Here is a 13882-nt window from a genome sequence, read left to right on the forward strand (position 1 = left end):
ATACGGGGTCGCGGGGGGAGCCGGAGCCTAACCCGGCAACACAGGGCGTAAGGCTGGAGGGGGAGGGGACGCACCCAGGATGGGACACCAGTCCATCGCAAGGCACCCCAAGCGAGACTCGGACCCCAGATCCACCGGAGAGCAGGACCCGGTCCAACCCACCGCGCCACCGCGCCACCACGCCCCCCTCCGTAAAGATCCTGTTATACAGAATGTTCATGCTCTTCTTTGCCTATAGAAAAAAGTATCCGAGTATTAAAACTGAAAAAAGTGGAAGGGGTGAGGAGAGCGTGTCAGTGTAATGGACCAATGAGTCAATGTGACATAGTTATGTCCAACCATGAAATATACATAGGACACTGAAAGAGTGAGCATATATTGTGCTGATGTGGTTCCCACTGTCCAACATGGTGGTGACAGTGCGATGCTGTGGAGCTGCACTGCAGGTCACATAGTTGGTGATCTTTACTGTGTCCACGGTGCTTTAAACAAGCATGGCTGTCATTGCATATTTAAGAGGCTTTCCTTTCCATCAGGGTTACGGCTAATTGAATAGACCATCGTTCTTCAGCAACATATCGACCCGAAACACTTCTCAAAGTCGTGCATGAACTATCTGGCCAACAGGAAAATTGAATGTAAGACACTGAGAATTATGAAAAAGACAAGTTTACAGCCAGTGTATTCAAAGTTTTCATTGCTGCTGTTGAAGTCTTAGTAATACATAATTTTCAGTGCATGCTGGATGCCCCAAAATGCAATTAAAATACAAAATGACAGCGCTCATGGCTGTAAAAGGTTATTCTTATTGATCGATACGGAGGCTCGTTTCAGCAGCGAGACCTCAGCAGCATCCGCAAAAACTGAATTCAACACAAATACGCAGAGACCACCTTGCTGTGCAACTCAACGTGATGCCATGAAAAATTCAGCGGGGCTGAACAATTAAAGCCAAAAGGTTAAATAGCGGCACTCCGCTGCGGGCGCTAGGCTGCGAAAGGAGAAAATATCTGCACATCACATCTGACAGTGAACATTTCATTTCACAAAGCAAGTTAATAATAAATCCTCATTAATTCCAATTCATGGCCATTTCCTCATCAAAAAGGATATCTTTAATGTCTCTGTTACATCTTTTATTTATTGAAGTATATAATATTAATGTGTTACAGTCAAAAAAAAAAAAAAAATGTACTCCGTTTTGGTACCCCTTCAAAATTCTCTATACAGCTATTTGTGTAATATGCGCTGGCAAAAATGGTGCTATTGGACAGCTATTGACTGTACTTCAAGAGTCGTGTGTCTGCATCAGTATCTCTCCACCAGCTAATGAAATGCACTTGTTTGCACTTGTTATTTACAATGGCTAGTGTCTGCTAAACTAATAACTGTAAAGGTACATGAAAGTTCTCAGACTGGCCATCGTATGACACTGCTGTGGTTAAGACAGAGCTTTCAAACACAACAGCATCACACGGTGGCCAGTCTCAGAACTTACTGACTGAACCTCATATCTGGGTTTTTTTTTTATTTCTGCTATTTTAACTGTACCTATTGTTACTTTTAGGTGTACCCATTATTTTAGTACATACTGTCTAAAGCAAATGTGTTGTATGTGGTAGTTTGTAACTCTGTGAACAGGCTCTGAATCTGTTTTCAGGATAAAGCAGTATAAAGTAAATTATCTGGTGCTGTATTGCATTCAGTGGTGGTACAGTGGGTTGGACCGGTTCCTGCTCTCCGGTGGGTCTGGGGTTCGAATCCCACTTGGGTCGCCTTGCGACGGACTGGTATCCCGTCCTGGGTGTGTCCCCTCCCCCGCCAGCCTTACACCCTGTGTTGCCAGGTTAGACTCCGGTTCCCCAGGGCCCCCTATGGGACAAGCGGTTCAGGAAATGTGTGTGTATTGCATTCATTCAGTTGGGGACACAGTATTTGTAAATAGGTACTATTTGTAGATATGTGTGTCCTTCCTTCCTCTAATAGAAGACATGCAGATGGTCTCCATTTCCCTTAGGAATATATACAAGATGCTGGGAACTCGCCTCATGTCCTGAGTAGTTAAAACTCCTCCTTTCAGGTTAATGCCATCTTTGCCCCTGTGTTACCCACATAATACAAGCCACAGCAGACAAAGTAATAGGTAAACTATGCTAGCAGTCAAGACAGATCATCCTCATCATCTATATGCAAATACATGTTGTATCAAGTCGCGTTATGTGGAGTCTACAGCTCAGCTTGGATCCCACTTTTTTTCCCTTCAGTTCTTTTCCACGTGTTTCAAATCTGGGTGGTTCCCAAACACATTTCCAAAAGTCCAACGATAAAGATATGCAATATATCGATTAGTACAGCACAGACCTACGGTGACAAACAAAAATGTTGACATTGTGTGAAAAACCTTTTGAACGGTGCCTAGTAGATCTATGTTGTTTTTGTCACTCATGTCGTACTTTTATTCCCGAGATCTGTTGGTGCAACTTTGCTCCAGATCGGCATAAAATTGCTCACATGTTGGGAGACTAATTTGCAAAGACCTTCAAGTCAACAATGTTGCAAAAACCCCTTTGTCTTCGATTTGCTTTGCTAACATGCTACAAAACAAAGAATGTCGCTTTCACTCGTTGATGAATCCTCCGAAGATGTGACTAATTATAAAAGTCGGCCAAATAAAACATCGTTGGCTTAAATAGTCCTTTAACAATAATTACATTTAATGTTAGAGAACTTATCACATGTTGAAACTCCAGATCATTGCATTGGAGTTCATCAGTAAAAATAAAAATTCTTGAATTGCACTTTATTCAGCGTTATTAGCAATTATGTACGTCTCTGACGTATCGCTTATTATCGTTCACACATGTGTGGAGACCGTTGCTTTTACTTACTTTACTTTCTTTTCTCAGCAGTAAACTGGAATTAAAGTTTCTTCAACCTTCGTCAAAAGTGGAAACTTGTTACAGCGGCTCTACAGTGTAATAAAACTACATTATGATCTTGGTCAAAAGGCCGAGAAGCTTACAATGTAATAAAATGCATGATTTTATTTTATTTTATTTAGGGTGTGGTGGCGCGGTGGGTTTGGCCGAGTCCTGCTCTCCGGTGGGTCTGGGGTTCGAGTCCCGCTTGGGGTGCCTTGCGATGGACTGGCGTCCCGTCCTGGGTGCGTCCCCCCTGTGTTGCCGGCTTAGGCTCCGGATCACCGTGACCCCACTCAGGACAAGCTGTGTGTGTGTGTTTTGTTTAGGGTGGTAGTGCGCTGCCCATGAGTCCCCCACAGCGGTTTCACACTGACTTTACATTTTACCCACAGTTTTCGACTATTTACAATAAACCTCATTTTCCCGCTCAAACATGACACTTCCCAGTAACGCGGGTCCTTACGATGTATCCATCTTGAGCAAGGTACTTACCTTAAATTCCTCCAGTAAAATTACCCAGCTGTATAAATGGATTAATAATTGTAAACACCTTCACACTGTAAGTTGCTTTAGAGGAAAGTGTCAGCTAACTAAATGTAAATCTGAAATATTTGAGAGAAATCAGCTCATCAGGTGATGTTGCTGGAGGGAGAACAGCAGCCGGTGACTCTCCACCCTCCAGGTCAGTAATACGCAGGTAATTACAGTGTTTAACACAAGCGCAGGTGTTAGTTCTATAAAAAGGGAGACGAGACGCATGGCTGCAGGTCAGCACCGCACACATGTTTAGCTGACCCAGAATACGGCTGCAGAAAGGAGTGCAGGTCACTTGCAAAGACATTCAGATGACCCAAAAGAGTCAGGCTTCTGCAGCAGATCACCTGGGCCTGCCCGGGGCAGCGGCAAACGTTTGGATCCCCCAACCCCCACCCCCGGACAACCGCTGCAGCCCAGGAAACGGCTTCTCTCTCGACAGCTATCATTAAATTGACAGCACTGAGTCACCACCGGGGGTCTTGAGTGGCACAGAAAGAGCACGGTCTTCTCGGAAACTCCTGCTTCATTACATGGTGAAGAGCTCATCCTGCTCTCCCCTACAACTCAACGCGCACCTTGTTACATGCAAAAACGTGACATTTTGCAAAGTGGAACTTTGAAAAAAAGACATTTCAGGAGGGACGTATTGGACCCAACATGAGGCCGCGCCCAGTTTTCAATCATGTACAGCGTATATAAACGTCCACCATCCTGCCTACATGTGTTTTCCATAAACCCACCACCCAAGCTAAACGTCTCTTGTGTGAAAAAAGTGTCCCAGCAGAGGGACTTAGCAACCTCATTCAAGTGCAAGTGATATTTTGTTTTTTTTTTTTTTAAATTTATGGAGTGATTTTAATATATGATATTTATGGCAGATGCTGCAAGTCATGAGTACTTCATTGGAGTCCAATGGTTTCGTGGAGTAGTGATGCTGTGTGGTTGTGCTTTGAATGTACGAGTTGTGGAATTTTTTGCTTTCGAATGGTGATTGTGATGGAAAAAAAAAACCTTGTTCAGGTGCAAGCCCACCAGCAAACTCTGAACCCATATGGAAAGTACATGGAGCATTCACCAAAAATGCACAAAACAGCCCTTCCAACTTCTGAAATAAGCTCTGCATTTATCCCTGACTTTATTATCTGAAGCTTACACTACTGTGAGTCAAAATTGCCTATTGTCGTCAATATGAATGCTCAAAGGTTCATGGAATGGAGCAGTCATAACTGTTAAAACATTACATCCTCATTGTTGCAGGAGGATGGGAACCAAAGGATATACAACAGGAACAAAGCGTTTCATCAATATGCACAAAAGAAAACGATAGCTGCATGAATGGCCCACTATAGCTGTTTAAAAGTCTTACGTTAATTTATGGATGCTGTGTTTGGAAGAATTTAACAAAGGACTGAAACAGTTAAGAGTACAGTGAATGCAATGCCCTCAGGTTGAAAAATTTGAAAAGAAACCAGTGATTATTAGGTAACAGTCGTATATTCAGTTTTGCACTCTATCAACAATAATTGGCTATTAACATTATCTTATGATGACAGTGACATTTAAAGAGCGTAACGTTTGCTTTTGTGTGGTAATACTAACATTGATTTTGTGCAGTAATGACATTGTTCATTACACGTAATGTATTTCCATCAGATTTCTAATAAGACCTCCCACGACACCATCCTCTGTATATTAACCGTGGATCAGAGAAAACCTTTGCAGAACCAACATCTCTGTTGTGAAATAAAAGACAGAGCAGAGAGCAGGAGCCTTTATGAGGTGTTTTTGTGTTTCATGCGATGTCTGTCATTAATTTAAAGCTTTGTGCTATTGAGCTGATTCTGGAGAAAATCAGTCTAATCGTGTCGGATGCAGCGGTAGGTGGTTAGTTTTATATACAGTATATTAGTTTATTCATTGTCACTTTTTAGTATTGTTGAATTTAAAGAGAGAAAAATACGAAATACTAATGCTAAATAAAAAAACCGAACAAGTTAAAAAAAAAAACTAACAAATTAAAATAAAGAGTCAAATTTTAAGCTGTTGCTGAGCTTGAGGCTGGGCCAGGCCAGGTGAATTCTCTAAAGGCCACCAGATCACTACCAGCAGCAGCAAAACTAATAATACACAGCGGAACAAAATGTTAGCAGTATGACCCAATGGCATGGTTTCGTTTTATTGGCCTCCTGACCTTTAACGATGTCAAGCGATCTGGTCTCCATGACGGCAGTTTGCATCAGGTCTACGGTATGAAATGAGCGCCTCACAATCCTTAAAGGGCAAGAGGATGAAGGTGACCAGTAGTGCTGCTTTGTGCCATGTGTATCCTTGAAAACGTCAACAGTGTTATTGCTACCAGCAATGAACCAGAGCAAGAGACAGGAGCAAAAACTTATCCATCCATCCATCCATCCATCCATCCATCCATCCAGCCATCCTTTATCAATAACTGTTTGTTCAGCGCTAAGTCATGGAGGTCCAGAGTCCATCCTGGAAGCGTAAAGCATGAGGCAGTGCACATCCTGGACAGGACACCAGTCCACCACAAACTCATTCACTCTCACACAGTAAGAGCAATGAAGTGTCACCAATTAATCCAAAACACAGCTCTTTGGACTGTGGGAGGAAACCACAGCACCTGGAGAAAACCTACACAGAAGAATTTGCAAACTCTACATGGACTGAGCCTGATTTCAATACACGTTGTGACAACAAAGTAGAGGGTCACGGGAGACCGACTCCATGTAGAGTAGTATTTTCCCTCTTTAACTGCCCTTCGCCTTTCATATACAAGTCCCCCAACTCCCATCCACCCACACATATGACCCACCCCACTGTCATGGGTTGAACCCCCATGCACCACTTTATTGACAAGGATGAGTCCCCCAGAAAGGGGAGGTGATGATGTTAATGGAGTAGGTGTGTAGCACATTGAAATGTCACAAGCTGGGGATAGGATCGGGAGGTGGTGGTGGTGGTGGTGGTGATGGGGGTTGGGTTCGGGGTTACCGGTTAGTGAAAGAGGAGGCCTCACCCTGGAGAGCTCCAGAGACGGGAGTGCAGGAGGGCCAGGGTCAGTACTTACAGCTGTCCTCCTCCTCTGTGAAGACGCTGATCACGTAGCAGGCATACACGAAGCCAACCAGCTGGAGGGAAAAGGGAAACGGCAGTTATTTTAGCAACACGCTCCCACATTCCCATCATCGCTCCCGGTACATATGATCTGGGCCAAATCATAGCGGGTAACTCTGAACATGTACAATACATCTCAAAAAATCTGCCTCTGAAATAAAACCTCCTACTCTGAGTATTATTTATTTGTTGGCTGCCAAGTCAGCACTTCTGTCCAAAGCAGCTTACAATTATATCCATGTACAGAACAATTTGTTTTTTTTTTTTTGCTGGAGCAATTCAGGTTCAGTACAGTCTCAAGGGTATAACAGCAGAAACCCTCTTCAGATTTGAACCCACATGAATCAGACTCCTTAGCCCCATAGGACGAATGAGGGGCCCGCTTAGAGATATACCAACAACACCTAACTTACAAATTTTCAAAGGTATTTTCAAGGGACTTGTTTCTCCCCTGATCTCGATAAATATATACTTGTTAGTTATGTTTAATCATTTTTAATAACGGAAAATATGCAGCTACTCATATAATGTATACCGCTTTATATGGTGGTATGTGACAGTTGAGTGTACTCAAGAATCGTGTGTCTGCATCTAAATCTCTCCTTCTGCTGTAATGCACTTTTTTAATTGTTCTCTGGGATGTACATTGCTTAGTAGAAAAGTGTGAGCTAAACGTATAAATGTAAAAGTATGAACATTTAGAAGTTCATTTATTTTTAATGGCACTTTCCTCACAAGTCTGTTCTCCAAAATTCTCTGTTGCCAAAGGAAAAAATCTCTCGCTTTCCCACTTTCCGCCGTTAACGGAATAAGCGAAACTCTACTTTGGGGGGGGTACATTTCTGTTATTGTGCTGTGTTCACTGCAAACTGAAAAGAACAAGATGCTGACAAACGTGTTTCTGTGATGCATTCACGGTTTCCTCAGGTTTATAAGACGCATGGTCGACTTTTAATGGTGAAACACTTTTTAATTAGTCCTCCCTCCATTACGCTGCAAATCACCCTCTTTCGTTTTACTCTCCTGTGGGGCCTGATGCGCAGAAACAACACCACTGTCGTGTGTGTATGAAGCAGAACTCAACACTGAATCAGTAGTTGTGAAGTTGATGTATTTTTTTTTATTTCCAGTCATTTTAAAGTAGACAATTTGAATGCAGCTTCATGAATAAAAGGCAATCAGATTATCTGGCATCCAAGTTGTATCCTTCATCACACTCTGAGTTTGCAGTATAGAGGGAGTGAGACCCAGCACCATAAATTCAGAACAAACAGCCTTACGGCAAATTTACAGCAAATGTATCTTTATTGATGATTTAACAGTATTTTAATAATTTACCTTAATCCCCTAAATCAAGGGATTAAGGTTAATCATTAAGATTTGAACTATTAAGAGGGGGCGGAGCAGATAGTGTAATGGTTAGCGTTACTGCCTTTGGTCCCAAAGGTTATAGGTTTGAATCCCTTCTGCAGTATTGAACTTAAACGGAATTGCTCCACCGTTTAAATTGACAAATATCTGTTAGTAGTTTAAGATTGTTAGCCGCGCTAGTGAGAATGGTGTAGTGGTTAGCGCACCTGCCTTTGGGCATCATAGGGGCACAGTGGGTAGCACAGCTGTCTCACAGGGGTGGTGCATGGAGACATGGGTTCAATCCACATTCAGTCAGTGTGGAGATTCCATGCTCTCCCCGTGTCTGTGTGTGTTTCCACTGGGTGCTCTGGTTTCCTCTTCCAGTCCAAAGACATGCTGTTCACGTTCACCCACGGTGTATGAGTGACAGAGAGAGTGTGTTTCACTGATGCGTGGTTGACTGACCCAGTGTAAATCACTGCAGTGAATAAGGTGTGTGGGCTCATAACACTACATAGAGTTCATTGGAAGTTGCTTTGGAGAAAAGCGTCTCCTAAATAAATGTAAGATTTTACTGATTGGGCTTACAGACAATTTTGAGTTACAACTTCTACGAGTTCTGACTTCCAGTCCCAGCTGTATTCATAAATAGAGGTACAAGTATATTCTTATTTTCCACAGCGTATGAGCCGCAAACAGAACTTGTCAAGAGAACCTCCTGTGTATATCACAGACGCGGTGCAGCGCTGTCATCGCAGAGGCCGCATCGGGAATCGCAGATCACAGAGCCGGCGATGAAACCAAGGGGAGTGTGTTTATCTCACCCACTCACGCTAGTGCAAATCTGCATGTGAGACGTGCGAAGTGAGCCGAGCTTCAGCGCAGCTCGTCTCCTGTGACAAACGATGTCGGCACTCGTGGGGAATGTGAGCGCGTGAGCGTGTGTGTGTGTGTGTGCATGGGAAAGGGTGCTGCATTGACAAGGTAAGGTGGGATTCCTGGAGGGACCACAGCCTGACGGTAGGAAGCATCAAACTAATGGGACTCTTTACAAAACAGAGGGTGGAATAAAACGAACGATTTCTGTCTGGGAGGGGAAAAAAATTCGACAAAGGAAAAAAAAAAAAAACCTTTATTGTACCTTCAGAAGCCCCTAAATTCAAGCGTCCCAGTCAATTCTCCCTTAGAGCGCACAGTCACAAAAAACCTTTAAATTGGATTGTTCCTGGAACCCGGGGTTTTACCAAAAGCATGACTGACCACCAGCGGGAGAGTAGCGGGCCGGTTCAGCGACAACCTCGGAGACTGGAATAACCCCCCCCGGAGCCAAGGCTCCAGAGCTTAGCAGCTGTCTGCGTGTCTCGGTATAATCCAGCGGTGATGATCCAAGTGCCTCCAGTGCGCCGACAATAATTTAGTGGTGTTACGATACGAGGCCAGCTAGACTCCCTCTTCGGCGTCTCTGCTGCATTCGGTCACGGTCAGCGCCAGCAATGCCATTGATCCATAAGGAGTTTTAGCCATTTATATACAGACAGTTTTCCACTTTCTTTTCCAACTTACTGAAACCCTCACGCAAGCTGAAATTTATGTAAATACCCCACCCGTTAATCACACCTCGTGAGGTACGTTTACGTATTTGCGTCAGTGCACGTGTTAAATGCTATATCAGTTTCTTTCTTTCATGTTAAAAACACGCTGAAAATGACACTTAATAAGGGCCTTACGCTACTAATTGGATAGAGTACTGTACTGGAGGTTGTAGGTAGAAAAATTTTAAACACGAATACATTTACAGTAATACAAATATAAATAAACTGTAAATAAATACATTCTGACCCATTAGTAACAGGCAGTACATTTCCATACGTAAACAAAAGCTGAACATTAACGTTCATGGGGAAATTCACTCAGGCTGTCACTACCAATAACCTGTCTTTGGACTGTGGGAGGAAACACATGTGAGTGTCTGGAGAAAATGCAAACTCCAGACTGACCGAGTTGGGTCCAAACTCATATTCTCTTATACTGTCCAACCCTGTCTGCTCTGCCACCGTGTCCATTGATCTACTGTATAAAAAAATGTCAATTATATCCAGGTGGTCCCCGATTTGCGATGGGGTTACGTTCCGCGAAACCCATCATAAATCGTAAATATCGTAAGTCGAAAATACATTTAATACACCAAATACACATCTCGGGGGTGCGGTGGCGCAGTGGGCTTGGCCTGTGCCTGCTCTCTGGTGGGTCTGGGGTTTGAGTCCCACTTGAGGTGCCTTGTGATGGATGGGTGTCCCATCCTGGGTGTGTAAACCTCCCGCTCCAGCCCCGCGCCCTGTGTTGCCGGGTTAGGCTCCGGCTTGCTGCGACCCCACTTGGGACAAGCAGTTTCAGTCAGTGTGTGTGTGTGTGTGTGTGTTTGTGTGTGTGTGTGTGTGATACACACCTCTGTGTGACAAACTGGGAGATGCTGATCGCTTTCCCTGCCCACCATCGCAAGAGAGTATCACACCGCATATCGCTTGCCTGGGAAAAAAATGAAAAATTCAAAACTTGAAGTACGGTTTCTAATGAATGTGAACGCCTGTCGCCAGCTCACCATTAGAACGTTAAAAAATTTGTAAATCGGGGACCACCTGTCTGTGAATATATATATATACGTGTCCTAGCAAGACAGCAGCAGCTAATGCACTGTTAACATAAGGTATGATGCAAGTTTTCTGCAGCTTGTCATTTCTGCCTTTTACGTAAATCTGAGTTTACGCAAGTCGCATATTACATCACCCAGAATTTGTCTGTAACTGGAAATTCATCAGATCGATTAAGGTTAAGGCCATCCTTCACAGCAGGAACCCTTCCCGGACATCAGCCTTTAGGCCTCCGTGGCCTTAACCTGCTGCTTCGATATGACCCACCGGCACAGTTACAGTCACCGAGGACGGCAATGCCAGCGTATTAAGGGGTTGCGTGCCGGGCCTGATTGGACCGAGAACGCTTCCCGGCACCGAGCGCACGCCCCCTCGTCCACTTTCCAGCTTTCTCATGCTAACCCATTGCACAGTGACGGACTCGAACCCTTCCTTCCACCCCGATCTCCTCTGACCACCTTTTTCCACATCATCCGCTGACAAAGAGTGTGTTCTGCTCCACCTGTCGGGGCGGTTCTACTGAACAGTTTCAGGTCAGGGGTATGATGACCAGGGTTCAACTGGGGATCCTGAAAACACCGCCCACCCGGTGACAAGTCCAGCTACTTAACACCTCTGCATGAGCGAAATCACCACGTGTTACAAACGTGAATTTCCACATGGGCCTCGCAATCTTCCGGATCCCCACAGCCAGAATAACTTGGCTGCTGTGTACATTTTGCGTGTTCAGCAATGATAAAATATACATCTATGGTTTCGACAAACTGATCTTGCCTTTCGTTTGCGAAGGCGGCTGTTTGGGATTCCAATGACATCGGCACGAGTTGCAGTGATGATTACGCTGCCAAGGCTCTGTGAAATGTAATCAAATTATATAATGCCTGTATGATTACTCCGAGCGTGATCTCCAACAGCCTGGCTTTCACATTCTGTTTGCCTGCACAATCTAACCAGCCTTCTGCGACACAAATGGCTAATTTGTTTTCAGTGCGAAAATCATTCGGGAATTTTATGGCATTTTCAACTGTTCATAACAAATTGTTACTAATAATTACTAATGTTATTACTACTACTATTACCATCATTGCTGGTTATCCTCCCAACGTCCCAGGACCCCTGCCTGGGGTCACGGCACCTAAACCATTTAAAGGGAATACCCTTAATTTTTTAGCCAATCTGCCCCAGTGAAAAGGAGACATTCCACTGAATATTAATTCCTGAATTGAAAAACAATCGTGAGGAGGACTGATCAGATGTGCCTCTGTTGCATTCGTACACGTGTCCGCCAGCAGCCCCAGAACAGCATACAATTAGTTAACGCCGAACATCACGGAAATATACGAGAGTTATTTTTTCCGGCTTAAGAGCTGAGTATGTGCGGTGCTGCCACACCAATTACATGTTAAAGGAGATGATCATCTCACAGTGAGAAGACCATTTTCAATAGATAGCAGCCACCCCCGCAGCCCCAGACCCTCGGCGTCATCCTCCCAGCAGCCCTTCGCCAACCGTCGCACTTAAAAAGTCATCCGATTATCTGTCGTGCCCCACGTTTCTCACTCGCTTAGCTGTGGTCGACGCTGCGGGGAGCGGGCAAGGACAAGCCGTGTGACCGATGGACATGAAAGGCTTCATGCCGGGAATCTTACCCGACTCATCTTCAGGGCGAGGCGTGAATCGCCGCCGCCGCAGCCGCCGCCGAGGGCTTTGAACGAGAACCAGTTTATTTACGCAGATTTGCCAAGATACCCAACGTATGATCAAGTAAAATTCCGCAATCTATATCGTAAAAGATGACTTTTTTGGGGCAAGAGGCAGATGGAGGAAGGCTCAACCCATCACGCATAAGGCTTATCAGCATTCCCACACATTACTCGCTATCAGCAGTGGCCGATTATTACGGTATTTCCGCAAATACGGATTTTACAGGCCCAAAATAATTGAAGATACACAACTGGATTAAACAGAACCAGCCGTTGCCACTGTTTTTCAATATTCTCTTTTTGTGGGGACAAACCCACATTTAACTGAGGAGATGCACTTGATTCCAGTGCCAGAACAAAGGCTTCCCATCCAAATGTTGTGTGTGTGTGCGTGTGTGTGTGTATGCGTGTGTGTAACACAGGCTCCTGCCAGCTGTGAGTGATGCGTGTTTCTGGTTGCCCTGCTTAATGGCTAAATTAAAAAAGCATCTCACACCTTCCGGCCACATAAATTATGCATGAGCCAGAGCAGCAGCCAAGGCAGGAGACGGAGTCATTGGGCCCAAGTTTGATGACGGTAAAACGTGTCATTTATCGGCAGCGGCTCAAAACATCACGAGCGCGTCAAGGTCAAATAAGCCAGTCTCGCCGCCTCTGGCAAGGACCAAAAGGGATGGTCCTAATGTGAGCTGATGAGTTTTAGCGCTATAACGGTTTGTGCGGTTTTGCCAAAAAGGCTGGATATGACTTCCAGCCTTTAAAAGTTGCTGTTTCCATTACCATGATAAATTTACAAAATTCGAGGTGGCAGCATGGCTGTAATTGACAATGTCCACTCAAACAATTTTACATCGCCAAGGAACACAATAATGTGTGGTATGCAAAGTGCAGATCAGCTGCTCAGGACTTCATGGTCAGAGTTAATAAAAATTATGTTAAATGTAAAAGTAGGCTATTCAAATGTGTCTCTCTTCGGTGTGTTTTATCTGTTTGGCATTAATGCACCACTTGATTTGTAAATCACTGCTATTTGAGGAGTTGTCAAAGGTTTGTGGGTTTTTTTCACTTGATGATGGAGCAGCATTAATGAACTATCCTGACAGTTTTAATAGATATCAAATGTTTAATATTGATGTATTTTTCCAAAATATTAAGGAAAAGAGGTTCCCAAAAAAAACTAAGAACTAATTATGTAGAAAATGGCCAATAAATTAAAAGAAACCCTACATAAATATCAAACCAACCAAATGAAAAATGCATTTTAAAAACAAATAATCAAACAATTGACTGGAATCTCCTTCTCTTTGCTATTTTGTTGAACCATGAAGTTAAGGATGATTAATATTCTGAATTTTCACAAGAACGTCGCAACCTTAGCAGGCCAATTTGACATTTTCTCCAGGAAATTTGACCTCCAACAGCTGAATATTCATGGCACAAAAGCCAGGGAGAACACGCCGATACCAGCAAAAACCCAGCATGGAATTTGTTCGCAAACCAAAATATTTGCAAAAATGTGCAAGTTCACCTTCATCCGCTCCATTTTAAATTCCGCCAAAAAATTATAACCCCCGTTCTCCCATATTAC

The 13882-nt window shown here is 43.9% G+C and overlaps 1 protein-coding gene across 4 annotated transcripts in view; it reads right to left on the reverse strand.

The window, feature by feature from the left end:
- Nucleotides 1-13882, reverse strand: part of LOC108929635 (sodium/potassium-transporting ATPase subunit beta-1-interacting protein 3) — a 122759-nt gene that overhangs the window by 10527 nt on the left and 98350 nt on the right. For 3 of the 4 annotated variants that reach the window (XM_018744319.2, XM_018744317.2, XM_018744318.2), the window contains exon 5: nt 6544-6604. In XM_018744319.2, the coding sequence (XP_018599835.1) occupies nt 6544-6604 (61 nt within the window). Of the gene's footprint in view, nt 1-6492; nt 6605-13882 lie in introns of all 4 variants that reach the window. The other variant, XM_018744320.2, reaches the window with a different exon arrangement.

The sequence above is a fragment of the Scleropages formosus genome, chromosome 9 (genome assembly GCF_900964775.1).
Source record: "Scleropages formosus chromosome 9, fSclFor1.1, whole genome shotgun sequence".
NCBI lineage: Eukaryota > Metazoa > Chordata > Actinopteri > Osteoglossiformes > Osteoglossidae > Scleropages > Scleropages formosus.